Genomic DNA, 21,686 nt, shown 5'->3' on the forward strand with positions numbered 1-21,686 from the left:
TATCAGGGTTTTTTCTGGTAAGTCAGAGGTGGTTTGTGAGAGGGTGCGAGATGCCAGTGCCATGAAAGGCAGCCTTGCCCAGAAGACATTGAAAGCATTGTTTTATATTTTCTGTCCTGTAATGAACACCAGTTGATTAGTGCCAGTGTTATTGCAGTGAAATTAGGGCAGGGGAAGTCTTCCCTTCCAAGGCTGCTTTGGTGGATTCCTCCATTTTGCTGCCCTGAATAACTAGGCTTTAGAGATGTTTCTGTGAAGCCATGAGGGAAGGCAATGAAGAGGACAGGGTGCAACATGAGAGCCCTAAATCTCTCCCAGGATGGTAAAACAATAAATAACAGGACACTCAGATTCAAAGGAGGAAAGGGAACATCACGTGGTTTATTTCCAAAGAAAATAGCAAAATGGAGCTCCATTACACAAAAGTCTTTGGAGGGAAAAGTTCACAGACTTTAATTCATTTTTACATATTTACAAGCAAGATTAAACCACAGATTTCAACTATGTTTTCATTCAACAAGCATTTTCAGTCAAACACATAACAACTTTTATTTCTTTGAAGTTAGTTCATAATTTAAGGATGCTAAGGGGACAGATGATAAATCACAGTGTGGGTAAAGAGGGCATCAAATAGTCTAAGGTTTAAGTCAGGCTTTCTTGCATGTGTGAATTATGATTACAAAACATTTGCCTGTCTGTATAATTCACATTCATTGCAATCATTACATTTTCCCATAAATTAACAATATAAACAAACATATGGGGACCTCCAGTAAACAAATAAAAAATCAATATAAGAGACAACATTTTGTAGCAACTATAATAACAGCATGGGTTACAGCTTGGGGAAACTTCTTTACAAATCATTTAGTCTGCACACACAGGGTGGGGAGGCTGGAACATCCTCATTTATTTAAATCACCTTTAAAACCACATCCAAAGGGTTGGGGGAAACCTGGACAGGGTGAAAGTTTCTTTCCTGGGCTCAATATGAAGTAAAGAACAGGACACGAGGATGGGAGGGGAGGGTGTTTGCATGCACTTTGGGATCCTGGACCTTCTGAACTCCAATTGCCAAGATTCTGAAGAAAGCAGGAAATTATAAAAATGTCTCTCTCCCTCAAGCCACTCTCCTTTCTATTAATGGCAGAAAGGGCTTGCTGATTGCTACTAGTGGGAAGAAACACACAATGGGTCTATTTTTAGCAGAGATTGTCTTTGAAGGAGCAGGAAATGTTAGCAATTGCTTGGCTGCAGCCTTAGGTTCCAAGGATCAGGAGCAAGAATGCTGGGAGCTCAACGGGTCCCTAGGTGACCTGCCTTGGACTGACTGAGTGCAGACCAGTGAAGAGAGAAGCAGACATGCAGTGTAGCTTAGGGTACCTAATCTCTGTCTGTACCACCTACATTATTTCCCTCCTGTCCCAGAGCCAAGCAAAGGGCCTCTCAACATCTGCACACCTCGACACACCCTGGACTTGATGTCTCTGCATTGCTTTTGTTTTTCTGGTAGCAGGACTTAGCCCTAAGTTACCAGTTAGTGTAGTGTGCATGTATTTTCTTTTTTAAGAAGTTTGATTTTATCTCTTTAGAAACGGTTTGAAACTAAGGGGGCAGAGGGAGTTTGACAGAGAGGAGAACAAATCGCTGACAAAGAACCTTTTACGTTTCATCAGCGTTGTTAGGACGACAAGAAGGAATGTCTCAGATAATAACTCCCACTTCAAAGATTTCTCAGCTCAATAGAAAGCGGACCATCCTTTTTATTCAACCACAAGGACTGGCACTAAAGAAGACTCCACTGTTTGATTTTTTTCCACCATGTTTATTTTTCCCCTATTCACTGGGGTACTTGGATAAAATAAACAACAAGACAATTAAGGGAACATGGACTTCTAACTTTCCTGCCATCTTCCCTATCCCCTTGGCCTTGGGCTCTTGAGTCTGTGCCCAGGGCCAGCCCAGGCCTGAGGGGTACCATAACCCCTCCCTAGGGAGAAACAAGTTTGGAGAGCTATGAGTAACTTCTGGGATAGAGAGGCAGAATGCGCTGTGCTGGGGCCAAAGTGAAAATGTCCCAAAGGCACAGTCTGAACTTCCCAGACTCATCCAGGGTGGCTCCCTTCCTTCTCTAAAGTCCTATTCAAATTTAGGCCTTCACCGTGCTTCAGATGCAGAGAGGCACTTGGCACTGAACTGAGCTGGGGATGCTCATTTGTTAAGCTTCTGAGCTTCCCCTAAAGTTATTTAGCCCTGACCCTAGAGCCTCTTTGGGGCGCAGTCGAAATGCACAGAGTCCAGCTCCTCCCTTTCCTGAAAGCGTCCCTGGAGCCAAAGTGCCCACGCCCCCATCGAAGTGCAAGGTGAACCCCTAAACTCTGGCCAGGCAGGCCCCTAAGGAGGAAGTATATACTGGAGAGCACGGTGACAGTATTAAATGGCGTGAAAGCAAAGGTCAGCGCAAATGTATCTTAATAGAGTGTCTGCAGTGAAGTGTGCCGCCTTTGAAGCGGCCGCTCCCCGCGCGCATTTCCATGGCGAGCCTAACGCGGCATGCTGATGCGCCGTCAAACTCACACTTTCAACCCCAAAACCCGACTCTTTGAACAACCCGAGCTTGATTAGACCTTTCTCCTTTTCTTTCCCCTCTTACAAACCATTTCCTCGCCTTTAGAAACTCGCCATCAAACCCAAATGCGCCCTCTGATCACCGCAGAAAGCAGAAACAAAGGGGGCTGAGCGGCGATTCAAGCGGCCCTTTTCTTTCCTCACATTATTATCCATTTTTATTATGATCGGGAACAAGTGCCCATTCGCGTGGGTTTTGTTTACCGGAAATTAAATGAAAATGATTTAGCCCGCGTCAAACAAAAATATATACTTGTATACACAAGAAAAAAGGCCTGTTAGACGTAAATATTATGTCCTTAATGAAAAGCCTGGACGGGCTCCAGGCTCGGCCTTTCAGGATTTCAGTGCGACTTGCCCATTGCCATAGAAATCCTAACTTACCATGAAGATGCACCGTGGCGAAGAAACATTGCTTTGTGAGCGGGCCCTTTGATGTCGCAGGCGCGAGATGCGGGCGCTCAGCTGCGCTGGGCGAGATTACCTTGCGAGCAACGCGGTGGACATCTGTAACAAGCAAATGAAAAATTAAAGGCGATTAGTGACCGACTATGCATTTTTATTTTATTTCATTATTTTGGAGCGGGGTAGAAGGGAAAATAGGGCCTAGAAATAGAAAAGAAAGGAGTCCTCTTTGGAGGGGGGGAGGATTTTTTTCAAAACATCTTCAGAAGAAGCAAGTTCCCCAGATGCCCTCAGCACCTTGGCACTGGGACGCGTATTTCCCAATGGAAAGGAGCTGTTTGCTGTGAATCTCACTCAGGTCCTTGGCTAGGCAGCCTCTGGGCCCTATTGTGGTGGGGGCAGGGTGGGGAGGGAATTGAAGATCCCCTTCTACAAGGACAGATTCACTAAGGATGTATTTGGAAGATCCTGGTTTTATTAGCGTTAATGAAAACAGTCCTTCTCCAGTTAGGAGTTATTTATCTCATGTAGGTGTGCAGCGACAGAACCGAGGATCCTCGAATGGTCTCTGAAAAGAAGAGAGAACAAGTGTATCCAGCAGAGTGACAGAACAAGGGCTTGTTGTCTGGACTCAGCTTTTTAAATTGAGCTCTTCAGGGGAATCCCCCTAGGTAGGAGTACCACACACCTACTTATCTTTAAATTCTTAGGGGACTGAAATGGGTCTACCAAAACTTTTCTCTCCATTTCTCCCCCACCCCCAAATCTTAGCAAAGATTTTGAGCAGCACCCCCCCCGCCCCGCAGAGGGTGGCAGACTGAGAACCAGCCCCTGATTTTTTTCCCCTCTTGGCAAAAAATTCAAAGATTTTCCTCTTCCCTGTGCCCAACATCTGGTTCTCCTTCAGGGAATTTGGTGCCCAGTATATCAAATACACATTCAATCTAGACCCAATTGGGTATTTGCCTTTAAAAGATTTATTATTACAGTTCATCTCTTGCCCCTCCTTTAAAAAAAGACCATCTTTGTGTGATTTTTGACAAAGACCACTGCTAAATTGACATGATTCATCCAGATGTTGTTGCCTAGGCAGAATCTCTTTCCTGTGGAGGCCTGGGCTTAGTGATATCATTGGCCCATTCTGAACCCTCAATGCCAAGCTCCCACAAAATCCCACAGGCAGCACCTCTAACAAGGGTTGGGTGGGGAAAAGGTGGCTGGTCTTAGGAGCCTTTAGAGCATTGAATTGCAAAATCTTTTTTGAGCTCTTTTGTTTATATTTTCTGTTGTTTAGACTCACAACCTACCCCAAGCATATTGAGCAGATAGACAGGCAGACAGATGTATCTGTGTGCTTGGGACAGTCTACAGAGGAGTGGCATGTAATCCCTAGTGAAGATGCTGACCCCACTCTGTATAAGTGGTTGGAAAATTTTGAATCTGGGACTTGAATAGGTGGGGGAGGGGGAAGTGTTGGGAGGTAAAAGAGGAAAGAAATAGGAAGGGACAATACCGGCAGAGAAACTCCTAAGGAAGCTCAGACTGGGAGCTGGGAAGGGAGTAGGGATGGCAATCCAAGTGACCCAAGCCTCGAGGAAAACATTTCCCATTCTGTGAACCACACAAGATCCTTGTGGTCTTACTTATGCCACCTGTAGTTGCTAATATTGCACATAAACTCTCCTAATACAGTTGTTGTTTACCTCTTGCTTATCTCTTTCTCTAGTTTCTTTGCATTGGTTTCAAGCTACCCAGTTATGAGGGCATCTGTGTGTGAAGGTGGGTGGGAGTGCAGGATGTGATGATAGAATCTCTATGGGTACCATTATTGATATTTTAAGATAATGGACATTATATCAGCATATTCAACAGCTCTAACAACTATCAGTGGTGACCTTCCTTCCCTTCTTCCTTCCTCACTCTCTCTTCAAGCCTTAATACTGGAGGCGGCGGCGGCGGCAGCAGCGGCAGGGCCAGGTGGTGACGCGGCACTCAGGGGAGACGCAGGGTCTGCGGCGGCGGGGCCAGAGCCCTGACACACGTACCATTCACTCAGGTCGGCGCCACGCGCCACCACCGCCGCCGAGGAGGCCACTGGGGGCTCGCGGCCGAAGTCCGAGGAGGGCGACACGAGGGCAGACGGCGCGGCCGAGTCGTAGCCAGAGCTGGGAGGCGGCGGCGAGCGCCCGTGCACCTTCATGTGCTTACGCAGGGAGCTGGGGTGCGTGTAGCACTTGTCGCAGCCGCGCACTTTGCACGTGTAGGGCTTGTCGCTCGTATGCACGTGTGAGTGCTTCTTGCGGTCGCTGCTGTTGGCGAAGCGCCGCTCGCAGCCCTCGAACTCGCACCTGAAGGGCTTCTCCCCTGATGGAGGCAACGCAGAGACATTAATGCGCGTGGGCTGTGGCCCCAGCCCGGCCTCACCACCCTCCCCCAATTTCTCTTCCATTTTGGGAAAATTACCACGAAAAATTTCAGAAACCTCTTTCCCCGGCGCTTCAGGCCCCTGCTCTGAGCTCGCCCCCTGAGCTCCCTCCCGTACGCCTCCACCCCTCCCCCTCTCCCGCCAGGGCCTGGGGGGAGGGGACGGGGAGGAGCGACAAAGACTCCATCTTAGTCTAGTTTCCTGCCTAGAAAATCCTGATCCACTCCGGTTGTTTTCCTCCAAATTTTCTGCACCCGGAGTCAAAAGCACCTCTGCCCAGAGAATAGAGTTGACTGAGGAGCTTACATCCGCTCAACTTAAAGTTGCTGTTCCACCCAAACGTCTCTGCTCCCCCCACTTCCCCGCCCAGCGGTCCTACCCGCATACATTCAGTAGTGGCCCAAATTGTCTCCTAAAACAGGTTTTGTGCAAATGCCAAGGCGATGGAATAATTTAAGGATGCGCAGCCGATGCACACGGCCTGTGCATAATGTGGATTCGTGCTGCAGGGAAAGGTATTCTGAGCAATGATTCACTTCAGACACGATTTTTACGGGAAATGGAGCCCCCTCCCCCTTCCCCTTTACCCCCTGAGGGCAAACATTTAGCAGCATTCTTCAAATCTTGCCTAAACCTTCCCGGATCCCTCCAGATACGCGCGCCGGCAATAATATTTTATTACGTTGCTCCAGCGGCCTCCCGGAGACTCTACCGCGGGCAGCCGGCTCTCCTGGTCCAAACTGACTGTGAGAGGTTGACCGGTCTCCCCAGACCATCCACGACCCGCGAGAGGTCCAGCCTCCCAGGCCTGAGCCGAGAGACCCGCAAGACAGGTTCTGCCCGAGCCAAGCAGGATCCGGAACCTCTCCTGCAACCTCACGATTGGTCGCTGAGGCTTCAGGATGAGCGCAGCTACAGCGGTCAGGCCAGGCCTGGCTCTGCGAACCAGAGAGCAAGCGAGCTGCTGGGGTAGACCAGGGAGGGGATCGGATCCGTGGTGTGATGCCCTGTAGAGCCAGGGGAAGGCGCGAGCGCGTGTTAGGGTGGAAACATTGGCTGAGGACCGAGCCCCAATCCGGGAGCTCACCGCCGGCTCTCTTCGCCAGCTTGTGGGGGAGGAAAGGACCCCAAGAACCTGGAAGCCCAGGTTCCCGCTGGAGCTGCAGACGCTGCGGGAAGGAGGGGAAAAAGTGTCCATGCTCTTTAAACAAACGGATGCGACCAGACGCCCTAGGTTGACTACCAAGCGTCTGGCTAAAGAGGAAGAGATGAACAGCTGTAGGACTCTTGCCTTTGTGGTCGCTTCTCCCGCCGCTTCCTGGAAAGAAGGGTGCTTAGGGGGCAGATTTGAAAAAACAAAGCCCGCGTTCCGGGGCCCTATGGAGGCTCAATCTGAGCTAGAGGTTTGCGCACAACCTTCGCCTACGCGCGGCAGCGGCTGGAGCTCCAGCACCGCGCGGCCGCGGGGTCCTCTCGCTGCAGGAGTATTGTCAGTACAGTGGAACACTGGACGGTGCCGGCATCAGCCATTTCTCGGCACACTGGTACAATTTTATTTAAAAAAATAAGAAAGATGCAGAATAAACTTGGGCTCCTATTTGCCCTCTTTTTCTCCTCTCTGATTCCTGTTAGCATCTGCAAAACTAAAACTTTTCTTCCTCCCTTCCTTCTTTTCTTTTTAAAATCACTTACAAGAACCATAGAATTCAGGGCCTGCAAAAGAAAGCAAGATTTGCTGAGACAACAGAGGAGAAAGGGATTTTGAGGTTGATTGTCACCCCCAAACGTCCCCCCCAATCCCATATCATGATCTCCTTGTTGGATATTCATGTAAAGCAGATACAATGATTTCGTCCCAGACTAGGAACAGAGGCGAAAAAAGCAGGGGCAGCCTGGAAGTTCCAAGGCCCCCGGGAGGCCAGGTGAGGCCGCGCCCCTGCTTCTTCCCGGTTCTCCACAGCAGCAGGAGGAGCTCAGGACTCCTCGCCTAACTCTGCAGCCCCCACCCCCCGTCACGCAGCCTCCAGCTCTCTCCCTCCCACCAGGTCTGGGCGCTGCGCCCTGGGTGGGTGGGTGGATGTGGAGAAGCAAGGTTGGGATAGGGCCCCGCAGCTAGCCCCAAGGAGCCTGGGCCGGAGGCTAGGTCGTGAAAGGCTAGGAGTGTCCTCCCAGAAACTCAGCAGCCGGGAGAGACCTCGTCCCCGGCCCGGCGCCCAGGCCCCCTGGACAAAGTTCGGCAGCAGCGGGGCAGTTCGGCTCGCGCCATTTTCTAGCACTTGTAGCTGCACTAGGCTGTCCGAGCGTCTCCGCCCAGCGTGGTCTATCCTCCTCTCTCTCGGATCCCAGCCCTGCCTCCTTCTACCAATTGCCTGGGAGAGTGGGGTGAGCCCCCAGTTCAGGGGTTTTGAGAAGGGCGCCGGCCGGTAGGCCCGCGCCTCCCTCGCGGCGGGACCATTGTTCGGGGATTGCTGTGAGCGCCGCAAAGCGAAAGCTTTCGGAGCAGGCTCGGAGCAGCTGCCTCCGAAGCCAGGCCCGGGATTCAGATCCCGGAAAATCTCAACTCCTGAGAAAGCAGCTCCTATTCGCCGCTTCCGCGACTCGAGGAAATGAAACGCTATTAATATTTGAAAAGGCAATTATTTTCTTGTTGAATCGAAAACTGTCTTCATGAATAATTTGTAGTGAGGTCTATTGCCATTTGAGAAACATTTTGTTGGGGTTTTTTCCCCCCCCCCTCTTTTCATTTTTTGAGAGGATGGTTTGAGGTAAACGCCAGAGCAGGAGAGGCTCTGTAGATCCCCCCCTCCCCTTAACTCCGGCGGTAATGAATCAGGACTGCCAGTGGAACCGGACAGGGTGCACTTAGAATTCTGTTCTGAATAGATGTAAACCTGAGCCAGCTCGAGCGCACTGAACTTGCTTCTCTGCTGTAGGTCGATTGCACTGAGAATTTAACCATTTTCTGCTTCACGGACTTCAAACAGTAGGCCGGCAAAGAGCAGTAAAAGTTTGTTTGTTTAACCCCCCCACCCCCACCCCCGTCATTAAAAAAAGAGTTCCTTTTCTGGCTCAGGACTGCAAGTCTACCTTCGTGGTGCTCCCCCAACTCAATGAGCAGCTAGCCTGAGGGCTGTGATCTGGGCCTCACTTCTCTACTCTTTACCCTGGATAAAACTGCAAGCAAGGGGACACAAATGTTTGAAAGAGGTTGGGGTGGGGAGCCTTGGAAACAGCTCAGAAAATCCGGACATTTCTGGAAATAAAGTAGGAGACTAAAGTGGACTTTGATCTAGCTTCCTTGTGTGCCAATGTCCTAGTCAGGGATCTGCCCCAAGATTGCATGGTGTGGGGGGAGAAGGTAGAATTTAGCAATCTTCCTTCCTGGGCATTGCCAGCCTGGGAGAGTTCTTTGATTCTAATAATTGCTGATGTTTCCACCAAAAATAGAGGTGAGTAAGGCAGAGTGCCAGGGAGTAAAGGTGGGGCACCAAACTGTAACTTACTTCATCCTCTCCTCATGGGCCTCCTTCTCCCATCCCTAAAAAGGAGGAGGAGAGATGTTGACTTCTCAAACTTTGAGGAAGTGGGGGCAAGAAAACCCTAGCTAAGGAGAGTACAAACATCGCCTGCTAAACTAATTAATGTAACTTAACAGGCTGTTCTGGGAAGTGTGAAAACTTTCTCCTTGCAATTGCATTAATTAGAGATGCTTCTGGCCAGAGGAGTTCAACTTTGCAGGCTTTTGAGCAGGCTCCGTTTCTTTCTGTTAACTAGAACTAACAGATGTGGTTGACACATGTCCCCATTTCACTTATCAGCTCAGTAAATGACATTTAAAGTGGATGAGTCTCCTTGAGTCTCTTTTAAAGCAAAAGAGAGGGTTTGTAAAACATCCCAAGTGCAGGGCACCAAGTATCCAAAACAGGGGCAAAGTTAGCCCCTGAGATTCCTAGTCCTAAAGAAGGAACCAAAGGCCTGATGGACATCAGTTCAGGTGGCAGTCAGGTCTTCAGGCCAACCATTGGAAGAGTGGTGGCCACACAATTCCAAAGGGACTGGGAAGAATTAAATTGTTCCTATGTCTTTACGACTTCGGGGAACCATGCCTTTTCAACTATCTTAAAATCAAACTCCATAAGCAGAGACCACACATTTGCACACACACAGAAACCCAAGCACCCCCCCCCCCAGCAGTAATCTCATACTGTCCTCCCCATACACAGCCTCAGGAAACTTCTGTGATTCTAACAGAAGGGCATAATTAATATTTTATGAACTCGGCTCACGGAAACACCAAAATATCCCCCCTCCCCCCAGGTGGAACTTGAGGAAATCCAGCCCTGGGGGCCTGAAAGAGGCCCTCTGCTTCCCCAGAGGGTCCGCACGAGACAGATAGTGCCGAATACTGACCTGTGTGAGTTCTTTTGTGTATTTTGAGATTTTCTGATCTAGCAAAGACCTTCCCACACCCCGGGAAAGGACAGGGGAAGGGCTTCTCGCCCGTGTGCACGCGGATGTGATTTACAAGTTTGTATTTGGCTTTAAAGGGCTTGCCCTGGCGCGGACACTCCTCCCAGAAGCAGATGTGGTTGGCCTGCTCAGGGCCGCCGACGTGCTCCACGGTGACGTGCGTGACCAGCTCGTGCATGGTGCTGAAAGTTTTGGAGCAGAGGCGCGGGGGCGCGGGGCCGTCAGCCGCCAGCCACTTGCAGATAAGCTCCTGTTTGATGGGCTGGCGCATGTAGCGGAAGAAGGCGCCGGGACCGTGGGGCGCGGCGATGTTCATGGTCAGGTTCATGCTCCCGTAGCCGTGCAGGGCTGCGGCAGCTGCCAGGGCGTCGCTGCGGGCCACAGGTCCCGGCGGGAAGGGTTCAGGCCGTGCGTACATGTCTCCGGGGAGCCCCAGACGCAGGAGTCCGTTCAAAGTGCCGCTGGGGGAGGCCTGGGGAGGCTGCTCGTGAAGGCCTGGGAACACCAAGGGGCTGGAGGCGGCAGCGAGCTGGGGGCCATGGTGTCCAGAGCTGCTACCTGTTGTCGAGACAAATAGCGCGAGTGAGAGCGGGCGGCGTGGGCTGAGCGTTCTACCGGGCCCCAGGGGGCAGACCCAGCCCAGCCACACCACGGCCTCTGCGGTCAACGCCGGGACCGAGAGCCAGACGGCGGCGGCAGCAACCAGGGCGGACAGCGAAAGGCCAAGCGCCTCCACCAAGGTCCGGCTGAGCGGCAGTGCAGTAGAGCCCCCTGTCGCTTCATGAGCAAGACAGTGACGGTGGCGGCAGGGTAGGTGGAAGGGGCCGTGGGGTGCGCAATGCTCAGTCTGTGGCTTGTGGGGGCCCCTGGGCTTTTCTCCGAGGGGGTCCCACCTGCGCTCCAAGCGCACTTTGGCGGCCAACTCCCCGGGACGCTCCAAGCAGCGGTGCCCTGCAGAGGAGTGGAGGTGGGGGAAGTGATGTTGTAGGTGGTGGTGGTGCCGAAGCGCTAGGGCCATATATACTAATTTCAGAGCCCAGCTCGGCTGGGAGAGGGCGGCCTGCTGCATCCCGGCCGCGGCTCCCCGGAGCTCCTTAGGTCGGGCGGCTCACGCCACTGTCACCTGACAGAGGGGAGGGGAAAGAACAACCAGAAAAAAACTTCTGCAAAGTTCCCCCCACCCCCCAACCCCATCTCAAGTTTTGGGTTGTGACTTTTTTTTTCCTCCCTCTCTCTGTCTTTAATGCCTACTTGAAATCCTGTCCACTACAGAGGCAGCAGCGGGGAGCGTAAGGAAGTGAATAGAGATTCGGGGCCGCGGCCCGGGCCCGCCGAGAGGAACAATCGCCTAGGTCGCCCATTGGCCCGCGGCCCGGTCCGACGTCAGCGATGACAGGTCTCTCCGCACGCGAATACACACACACACACACACACACACACACACACACACACACAATCACAACTGCTCCAGCTCCCCTCCCCACCCCCATCTCAGGCTTCTACTGCTCATGCGCTCTGACCCGGGCATGGATTCTTTTCTCCACTTGTGAGCCCCCTCCCCCTTCTCTCCCGCAGGCTGGGCAGATCCGCTTGCCTCGCGGCTCCTGGAAAAGAGCGGGCTTGGGTTTGGGGAGGGGGCTTGCGCTGAACCAAAGGTCCTAAGGACAGACCAGAGCCCCCAGCCCCGCCGGGACTGATGGGCAGCACCGGGCGCGCGGGGACCGCGGCCTGCTTCTACAGTTTGTCCCAAGAGTCGGGCCGAGGCGAGGGCCGGGACTGGGGGAGGAAAGGTGACTACAGACTTGGAGGCCCGCAGCCGGAAAACTCCTAGGTCCGCAGCTCTAGCGCCTAATTTTGTTTTCTCGCTTTCTTCGAATTTTCTCCTGCCTCTGTCTCTCTCTGTCTCTGTCTCTCTCTCTCATTTCCACGAAACCCCTGGCCACACTTTCGCGTCTTACTTGGATCCTTTCTTCTCCCCTCCTCCTCTCTTCTTCCCACTCAGCCTTGCTGGCTCCTTCACCCCGGTGCCTGGAGAGCTCAGAGACCGGCGGACCAGGGAATCTGGCCCTGAACCGAGCCCCAGGAGTGGCCGGAGACGGTGATGACCTGGGGGAGGCTGGCTTGGAACCCACATCGCCCTCCTGAGAGGGTCTAAAGATACTCCACCACCCCACCCCCCCAAATCACAAGGACCTGCGGGGCCAACCAGCCAAAGAAACAAAGGCGAAGTATGAAGAGGAGGAGCAGGTCCTCAACCCCAGGTCTCCCACCGTCACCTTGCAGTCTTGAGCTTGGTACCCGAACGCAAACTGAGCCTCTGGGAAAAGGGATAGAAGCACTTCCACTTTGAGTTCCCTCCAGCCACTTGTTGCCCGCGGCCTCATCCTGTCTCTAGTCGCTTGCTTTCTGGGTTTTGGAAGAGGGGATGCCAGGTTTCCCGGCCCTGGCTGGGAATGCGACCGCGGGCCATGGTCTCCTCTCTCGGGATGCCCTTCTGGGCTGTGGGTTCCGCCGTCTTGGGGTGGGGGGTCAGCCGGTGGACAAAACCTTCAGTTCTAGCCCAGCCGAGTGTGGCATAAACAGAGGAGTGGGATTCTTTGTTTGCGCCCACCGGCTAGGGCCGGATGCACCGCCGGGCGGTTTAAAAGGCCTGGTGGCCCTAAAGCCAGCCTTGCACTAAGTAGCTGAAAATCCCATCCTAAGTTCTTGGGGCTCCCCGGTGGCTATATAAAGTACCCTCAAAGCAGCGAAAGGCTTGGATTTTTTAAGAGAAGTTTTAAGGATTGAGTTAAAAAAACCCATTCCCCTAGCAGAGGTGACAAGTTTGTACAGATTACAAGGAACTCTGATGGAGTTGATTGAGCTACCCCACTCATCTCCAGCACTAAAGACTATTCTTAAACATTTCCTGGTCATTAAATAAGGGTTTCTTTTAAATTTTTAAAAATAATTAACTTATTTATAGTAGTTGGCAGATTCTTTGAGACTTTCTTCATTTAATGGATTGTTCCCTGCTCAGGGCCACAATCTCATGAGGGATTGATTTCCACAACAATTTCCCTCAGCTTTGACAAGTCCAGGTCTTTCTGCTCCTCTGGCCAGAAGAGCTCAAACAAACTACCAATAGATACTGTGTTAGCATTAGGAAAAAAAAAAAAAAAAAGTTAAAGGAGGGCATTTGACAGCCAAATGTCTTCTCCTCTGGAAACCAAGGGCTTCCATATAGCAGTGTTGACACTAGACTTTGAGGATTTTTCTCCTTTTCTAGCTTTCACCCTCTCCCACATGCTCACTTTCTGGGATTTAACCCCTCTTCCCACAGGTGCCTTGTTTCCATTTCCTCCACCCTTTTGCACTTCCTCAAAGCACTGGTTTCAGGCTTTCCACCACACAGGTATCTGTTGAGTGAGTGCTACAGCTGTCTAGGCCAACCCATGAAGGTTCAAAAATCAAGCAAAAACTAAATCAAAATCAAAAATCAAACCAATGTGTTCCTTTTTGGGGCCCCTTGCTTAGCTGTTTCTGTTAACCATTCTTCATCACAGAACTTAGACTACTTCTACTGTAGTATTCAGGCCTAAGTGCAGGGGACATTTCTTCAGTAGTCCAGCAATTAAAAGATTTTCTTTCCTATCCAAAAGTAGGTAATCTAAAATCTACCATTAAGGATGTTTGTCAAACATCTACTTTGGCATCTATTAAAACTCTGATTTGTGCAAAAATGGATCACTTATACATTGTGACCACACCTGCAGTTCTCCTGTGGCACAGTGGGTTAAGTCTCTGGCACTGTCATGGCAGCAGCTTAGGTCACTGCTGTGGCACAGGTTCAATCCCTGGCCCAGGAACTTCCACTTGCTGTGGGTTTGGCAAAATAAAATAAAATAAAATCAGCCTGACCACACCTGCATCAAAAGCTTTGACTAATACCGCAGTTGTTCTAGGCTGTGGACGCTTTTGGAAGTCTGATGAAGCTTGTGATTTTTAAAAATTCTTTGTTTGTTGCCTACACTTATAATGGAAGGAAACTAAAACATTCCATTAGAAGGTGGTAAAAATAAAGAAGCAATTTTTTTCCCCATCCAAATTTGTGGACCTCCTGAATTCTAATCACTGACTCCATGAACTGCAGGGATAAGAAGTAGATACTTTATATACATAGATTTTTACTACACTACATATTCTCTCTTAGTAAGTTTATCTTTGAAAAGCTTTGAACATGAGTATGGCTTTTTGTTCCAGCAGTGAAAAGGCAGATACATCTGATTCAGCCAAATTCACAGAGAGTAACTTGGCCCCATGGAGATCCTTTCCAGATGCAGCCTTCTCTTGAAGCCCTGAAAACATCTGGACAGATCCTGGGTAGATACTTCTTGAGAAGGCAGGGGTCAGTTGATCTAAGGTCATTGAGTTTGCCTGATCTTTGCAAGTTCCTTGGAGCCACATGGTTCATACCTTGGTTGGCTAACCACAGCAATGGGACCAAGCATTCTTTCAGAAGGACATTTCCCAATGGACAGAGATAGGGAGAAAGAAAAAACCATTTCACTCACAAATATTTATAGACTGGGAACTTTGGCTGATTACATAAGGGTATTCAATGCATATCTCTGAAATAAGCCCCAAAGCAGTATCCAGCTAATCACAGATGACAGGTGGGGCATCAATGTCAAGGAGGCATATTTTAGTTTTCAGTGCATTCCTCCAAGTCTTCCAGTGCCCAGGTAGCAAGGATTCCAGATTTCATTCACTATTTCTTGGGCAGGCTAAGTAGTAGTGTCTATCAGTGTTGCTCAGAATTTTTCCTTCAGAAACTTTCTCACTACACTTATCCCTAATACCAAATGCTTGGCTGAAGCATTTTCTTCTTAATCTTTCTGGGGGTTATATCAATGTTAAGTCTACATTTCTGTTTAATTTGCAGAAATGACGTATTCTGTAGCTCAGATCTTCTGCAGAGTTTCAAGAAGCACTAGGAATTTCCATGGGGACTTGTTTGGAGCAAGTTTTACTACAAGACTTCAAACATGCTATTAGGTCCCAGAATCATATCCTAAGCACCTGTGTTTACCCAGGCCATGACACAGCAATGGCATGAACTAAAGTGATTGTCTAGTCCTGTTGTATAGAAATATGATATTTTGTGGCCCAACCATCTGCCAGAGCTCCTAACATCATTGGTTCAAATGGGAGAATGTCTATCTTCTCTTCTCTGGGAATAAAAGAAGTGGGGGAGATTTCAGACCAGTAACTGAGCTATTTTTCCATTTTGCTGTTTTAAACAATGCTGAAAGATGATTATCTGTTGCTGCTTATGCTAGGATCCCAGGGGCTGAGAGCCACTGCACAGAGCCTGGCCAATCACAAAACTTGTTGCCTGAATATTCTGCATCTAGGTCTGCAGTCTCTTGTTAAATCCTTTCTTCCCTGTTTCTGGTCAGGATACCACCCAAAACTAGGGTCAAATCTTTTCATAGGCTATTCACAGACAGAATTCAAGATTCTTACAGTGAGAAGTTGTCTCTAGTGTTACCAGGGAAAGAAAACAACAACAAACAAACAAACAAAGCCCTTAAGCTCCCGAAGCCTGCTTTTGATCCATGCCCAAACTATACAAAGGAAATGAGATCTTTTGGGATTTTTGAAATAAAGCTATTCCTTCCTTCTGCTGTAGAAGTTTAGGCATTAATCATCATTAATGAAACTGAGTATGAAAGAAAATATGCTTGAATAAAATTCTTGGATACAATTTCCAAGCAAAATATCTTTTGACAAAAGATTACAAAACATGGTTAAAAGATCTTCCAGAGCAGCACTGAGGAATTAAAATAACTGAAATTACATAATAGCCACATCTCTCTTGAGAATTCTGCTATTGAATCATCCCAAAATAATAGAAGAGGATCATTTCCTAAGTTGTCCATTTAACTTCCATTAAGAAGGTTGCTTTTCCTACCAACAAGGAAATACCTTGGAGGCAACTGTCAGCTGATAGTGTAGTTGAAATGAAGGAAAACCAGATGCCTGAAAGGGGACACACCCAACCCTAAATCATATGCTTATTCTAAATGGAATATTAAATTAAATTCTTCACAATGAAGGTATTCCTGACAGAGTGGCTGTCAGTCACTCCCCATTCAGACACCACATTGTGGGAACATCGTTGCTGCCACATTGCAGAAGGCTGGTGTCCCTGGTAAAGATGATGCATATCATGTAAACCCCATCACCAAGATCAAAGTCTGCTCCTTTCATGGAAGCCAATACATGTCAAACCTCATTCCAATCAAATCGTCCGGAAATGAATTCAAGATGAATATGTCATAGAATAATGTGACAGTGGAACTGCAGAAGGTCAGGGGTGGTTGTTTCAATGAGAGAGTCGTCAAATATTAATTCTAGAACGTCCAGATGAGTAGGCATTGAGGGGGATTAGCTGGCTGCTGGTGGGACCTTGTGTCGCTGATTTGTGTGCAAATGCATCAAATCACTTAGAACCAAGGTGTTGTTCTAAGTGTCACTGAGTCTCAATTCCAAACTTAGCAACCAACATAACCAAAAGACCAAAAGAATACACAAATAACTTCCTACTTAAAAAATAACTTCAGCAAACCAGTATTCAAAAAGAGGATATTAACTTACTTGACTCTTTCAGGGTGTTTCGGTAAAGCCGTATTCGTTTCCTCATCACCAAAGAAGTCTTGTATCTCATTTTCTGCCTTTGAGCCTGTTTGGGAGGAAAAGAGAGATGGTCACTAGTTAAATAATTTCCTACATATTTGCATGGCAAGACTGTGGCCTGAATAAATGAGTGAAATAACACGTTGGTCTGGAGAGCTTATAAGTGTTTCTTTGATTATTTTCAAATTTGGAAGTGAAAGAAGAGGACCCTGCTGGAAACTACCTACATTTACTGCAAAACAATATATCCTTGGTGATAAAAATATTAAAAGTCATCATTTCCCCACTAGATTTTTATCTGTAATTCATTTGTGGATCTCCATTACAGGTAGGGTTAAGCACCCTTTCAGTCAGTCAATATTTGAACCTCTCACTCCAGAATTTAAATTTTTTGTTTGAGAAACTCCAATAATTTTCTGTAAGTTTATGAATTGAGTTTGGTGAGAAGGAGCTCTGGGTATCCTTTGGGAGGTTATCAGATTGAAAATTGAGTTGTGGATGTGGGAACTGATGAGATGTTTTTTTTTTTTTTTCGGATTTGTAGAGATCCTGTGATGGTGTGAATCCCTAACCCTCACATGGCTTCCACCCCCTCACCCATTTGTAAACCATCATTTGGTTTATCAAAGTTAATTTAAGATCAGGTTAAGGAGGGGAAAGATTTCTATCAGTTGGTCCTGGCTATCCACATTTCTTAGTTAAGAAGCTCAGAAATACCCCCCCCAAGCCCCCCAAATATTAACATTCCTTATTGGATTCACTTTGTGGCTACAGCAATCCAGCCTTTGGCCACCTCAAAGCCTTAAACCAATCCTAGGGGACCTCTGCATCTGTCTGGCAAGGCTGAAAGCAGTGGAGCAGGCAAACAGAGGCGATTCACCCAGCCCCAACCCTCAATTTGGCCTAGAAAGACAAACAGTCATTGAAAAGGTCTCAGGCTGGACAAACACAGCAAGCTCTCTGTCAATGAGGACGTCTGCCTGTCTTGACACTCCAGCCCACAGAACAAGCGGTTGTTTAACTTGTTGAACCACAGGCCAAATCCAAGTGGGACTCTGCTATCTCAAAGGCTTTCCAGTTCTCTGTGCTCAAGGATCCCTTTCTCTCTCCCTCAACCCCCAACCCAGGCTTGAACTACCTTAGGTGTTTTCACCCTTCCCTCTTCCTTCTTTTCTAGGTCCAAGCCTGGGGTACGCGGGGGTTGGGGGGTAAGGGTGGGTGCAGTTAGACTCACCTTTTCCCAGAGGGTTTTATTTATTTTCAATTCTTTCTAACCGAAAGACATCTGTCCCCAAAGGTAATAAGCTCCTTCCCGCACAAATCAGAAAAGAAAGGAAGCCCAACTTTGCATTCCTACAGAAGGGCAGCATGCTGGGCGTCCTTGCTCTAAAATTTCCTCATGGCAGGATGTCTGGCACGAGAAAAGTCCTGGTTGGTTGGAACTAATATAATTTACTTTTTTGCTTCTGAGGGAAATGGGTGTGAGTTTCCCTAGAGAACTCTGTCCACCCACAATGCTGCCCAGGCCAGGCCCTCCCTTTAAGAGGCCTGGGTCATTTCTATCCCCAAGTCCTGGCAGCCTTTTGTGCATTATAAACCCACAGGCATGCAAACAAACATTTTAGAGACTGGGCTTCAGACAGGCAACTGGGACCAACCTTAAGCTGCTCCTGGAGCAGCTCCATTACTGGCCTGTGCATGGAACCTGGGTAAATATCCTCTCCTTTGGTTCAAGCTCTGACCCCACTTAGCAAGTCCATCATCTTGCTGAAGGAGGGCTGAAAGAATCTAGGAGCAGTCCCTGGGACCCTGGACCTGAGCTCCCTACCAACCCAGGGATATAAAACCCCTGAAAATCCTCGGCTTGGTTTTCTCCAAGTGGTTGCTTCTGACTTGTCTCTTCTCATCAGCCCTGCACACTAAATTATCAGTCAGGAGCACAATCTGGAGACTTATTGGAATTTGCCTTCCTTCCTACACCTTGAGAAAAGGAAAGGGTGTTTCAGTAATTGATCTTGCTAAGGGGAGAGCCATGAAAGTTGACCCTTGGGTACAGGCAAAAGGCATAATATTTCTTTGGGGGGAACACCAAGGTTACATGTTGTGTTGTCGCCCTAGCAGGTGCAGGCCTGCCCAAAATCAGAGGTCATCTTCAGCCTGCTTCCCAAGCCAGCGATTTCAGTCCAGAGCCTTCACTGCTGCTTCACACTGATTAACCCGCAAGCGCGCCGGCAAAGCCATGCCCGCCTCTCCCACACAGCTCTGCAGCCGGCGATGCAGAGCAGGGGCCCTTCGGGCTGCCTGAAAGCTCCCCAGTCAAAGCTAAAATGGCTCCCCACCTCTGCCCGGCCCGAGGTCACCAGCTGCACCCAGGACTTCCCTGGCTCCCCTCCATCGGGCCTTCATGCACCAGGAAGTTGAGCTGCGAGGCTGGGGTTGTGCGGCGGCCTTGTCTCATTCTTCTGTTCCCTAGAGGGTAAAGCTCGGCATCCGCTAGCTCAGGGCTGAATGATGCCTGGGCGACCTCCGTGTGCCCAGAATAGAATCTGCTTTAGTGGGTCGCTTGAAGCCTGGATATTTAACAGTCCCTTTGGAACCACCCTCAACCTGCCAGCGGCTAGACAGAGGACGGGAACGTGGTGCCTTGCTGCAGGTCGCTCTAAGGTCAATGCTGTCGGAAAGGGTGTAGAAATATGACCTTGGACTCCAAAGGGAGTTTCGTGATGATGGTGCCAGCCAAGATGCAGCCATTCGGATGCCCCTTCTCCATTCCTAAGAGTTCGCTGGCTCCCAGCCGTCCCCATGGACCATTTATCAACCCCAAACTTTCCCGTTAAATCTTTCAGGCGGTTCTTGCTTTCTTTACCAGCCTGACTCTGTTCCCCCCCAACTTGCCCCTAATTTCCAATGCGTTTAGGTGTCTAGGGTGGTGCCCAGAATCCCAGGTGGCTATTGCTCTTTCCCTTGAGAGCTAGTTCGCATCCTGGAGAAAAAAACCAAGTCCCAAACCCACGGCCCGGTGGGCACAGAGAGCAGATCCCAGCGGTCAGCGTCCTGAGGTAGGACCAGACTGCACGAGGGCAAGGATCCGGTCCCGCAGCAGACCCAGCCGGTATCTCTCTTCTGGTTGGGGGCGGAGAAGCTCCATCATCTTGTTGCCAGTCAGGCTAACTTGGCTCCTCTGACCCTGGAGAAGGGAAGCCAAGTCCTTCCCTGCCATTCTTCTGAGGGCAGGGCCGAGAAGCTGCTTGGAGGGGCCCCTCCCTACGATGTCCGGCTTACTCAGGGAGAGAAGCTCTGGGCTGTGACTCCCCTTCTTGTGGCAACGGTGAGGCACCCAGGTGATTTACAAAGGGGGGAGGGAAGGCAGGCAGGCAACAAGCTGCTCTTCGTCCCCTTACTAGTGGGAGCCCCATGCATCCCCCTTGCACCACCACCCCCCTCAGAGAAGAAGGGATGGACTCATCCCCAGTGTTGCCCACGGGCAGAAGGTCCCCCTCCTCCCTTCAGTGTCAGTGGGGTGGGGCCTGTACCTCTGGTTGGGGGGGTAAGAAGAGAGGGGATGGGAAAGAAAATCCAGCTGGGCCTCTTACCCAGTGAGGTTCGGGTGCCAAGGGCAGCAATTAGGGTGCTCCCTACCCAGCTGCTGGGGGGACAGGTCCGGTCTGGCTGCCCCCTGGACTCATACACTTACCCCACTCCACCTGTTGCCGGAATCGCCTCATTTCTGCACATCACTTTGGTGTGGCTGAGGGGGGACCACAAACCCCTCTAAGCCTCTCTTTTGTGGTTCCAGCGAGGCGGTCATCTTTCATTTCTCCTTTTCCAGCTTTCGGGAAGCAGTTAGGGAATGTATGATGAAGCAGAAATGAGCCGTCAGGATGATATTTTAATGGCTTATATGTCACGTTGGTGCATGTGGCTTTGAACTGGAGCCGCTTGCGTTTCCTGCAGAGAGCGCCGCAAATCCCACTTGATAACTTCTACAACCCACAACTTTTTTTTTTTTCTTCTCACATTCACTCTTACTCTGTATATTTGGACGCTTTTCCTAAAAATACCCTCTTGTCAATGTCCCCCCTGGATTTTCCACGGACTGGAGAGGAGAGGACTGATTTTTTTCTTTTTTGAATAATTATTTTCCCTCTCCCCCTCCCAACAGCTACCCTTCTCCCCTCAGGTCCCCTCCCTTGTTTTTGAAAGGCAGGCGAGGTGGGCTCAATATTTGTTCTCCCTGGTGAAAGCCGTATTCTCTCTGCAGATAAGATTTTTACAACTCTAGTGGAGGCAGGGTCTAAATTCCCCTTGTAGGCACCAGAAGGCTCTGAGTGGCTTTGATATACCTTTTTTTGTACAAGGTACATAATGTTTTTTTTTTTTTTTTTTTGAAAAGCAACCCTTCAAGCCCCAGCTTTTTGCCTCCATTCCCTATCCTGCTTTCACTCAAAGTTGGCAAGGAATTCAGGGCTGCTGCACTCAGACTTGTTGCTGAGTACTGAACATTTGATTTTTTTTTTCTTTCTCAAATTTCTACTTCCCAGCCGAACAAGCACAAACGCTCAGCCAGTTCCCTTTAGATGCTAGGAAACCATCCCATTTAACAGAAGTCCAATTTTGAGCAGGGAGAGCCCAGGGAAAGGGCAGCTCAGCTCACCAACCCAAGTAAGTAATCTAGCTGATGGAAAAGACTAGAAAATAAGAAAGGTGGAGAGGCCAACGTTGACCCTGCCTTCCTCCAGCCTCTCCAGCCTAAGCCAGAGACTGGGCAAAGAATATTCATTTTCATTTTCCTCTTGCCCAGGCACTGGTACGTTTCCTAACGGGTCGCCTGTGAAAGGATGAGTTGAGGTCTCTTTGTCTGAGAAAAGAGTTTAGGGCTCTGATTCAGCTGCAAAGAAGCCAAATGAAGTTAGAAACAAAGGGCAAATTGAAGGATTCCGACTCTTGGCTTTTTGTGTTTTCCTTACTAGAAAATAATTAGACCTAATGAATATGCAGACGCTTCTGCTAAACCCTCGGCCCGGGCTGCTGGGTTTTAAACAGAGCTGCGGAGAAATGCAACCTTCATCCCCCAACC

The 21,686-nt window shown here is 49.4% G+C and overlaps 1 protein-coding gene across 8 annotated transcripts; it reads right to left on the reverse strand.

Annotated features, from left to right (window-relative positions):
• Positions 1-351: 351 nt before the first annotated feature.
• Positions 352-20,508, reverse strand: ZIC4 (Zic family member 4). Of its 8 annotated transcripts, none has more exons than XM_084990003.1 (5): positions 20,304-20,508; positions 16,571-16,655; positions 9,869-10,486; positions 5,079-5,397; positions 352-3,135 (listed from the first exon to the last, which is right to left on the reverse strand). In XM_084990003.1, coding segments are annotated over exons 2-5 (1,008 nt in total). In that variant the 5' UTR covers positions 16,641-16,655; positions 20,304-20,508; the 3' UTR covers positions 352-3,134. The 8 variants fall into 8 exon arrangements, with proteins under 8 accessions (XP_084846129.1, XP_084846124.1, XP_084846126.1 ...); XM_084989998.1 differs by lacking the exon at positions 20,304-20,508 and adding an exon at positions 19,308-19,792; XM_084990000.1 differs by lacking the exon at positions 20,304-20,508 and adding an exon at positions 18,986-19,792.
• Between the last annotated feature and the right edge of the window lie 1,178 nt (positions 20,509-21,686).

Source organism: Sus scrofa, chromosome 13 (assembly GCF_054392235.1).
Source record: "Sus scrofa isolate SSC_HxYL_T2T_F1_AM1 chromosome 13, Sscrofa_HxYL_maternal_Yorkshire_Landrace_v2.0, whole genome shotgun sequence".
NCBI classification, from domain to species: domain Eukaryota; kingdom Metazoa; phylum Chordata; class Mammalia; order Artiodactyla; family Suidae; genus Sus; species Sus scrofa.

Excerpts from the sequence above, each read along its gene's own strand:
- ZIC4 (XM_084989998.1), bottom strand. The coding sequence starts at position 19,379 with ATGGAGAAGGGGCATCCGAATGGCTGCATCTTGGCTGGCACCATCATC. Across the intron at positions 16,656-19,307 it reads AACTCCCTTTGGAGTCCAAG|GCTCAAAGGCAGAAAATGAG; the intron begins GTCATATTTCTA and ends CCTCCCAAACAG. Across the intron at positions 5,398-9,868 it reads ACACAAAAGAACTCACACAG|GGGAGAAGCCCTTCAGGTGC; the intron begins GTCAGTATTCGG and ends TGCCTCCATCAG.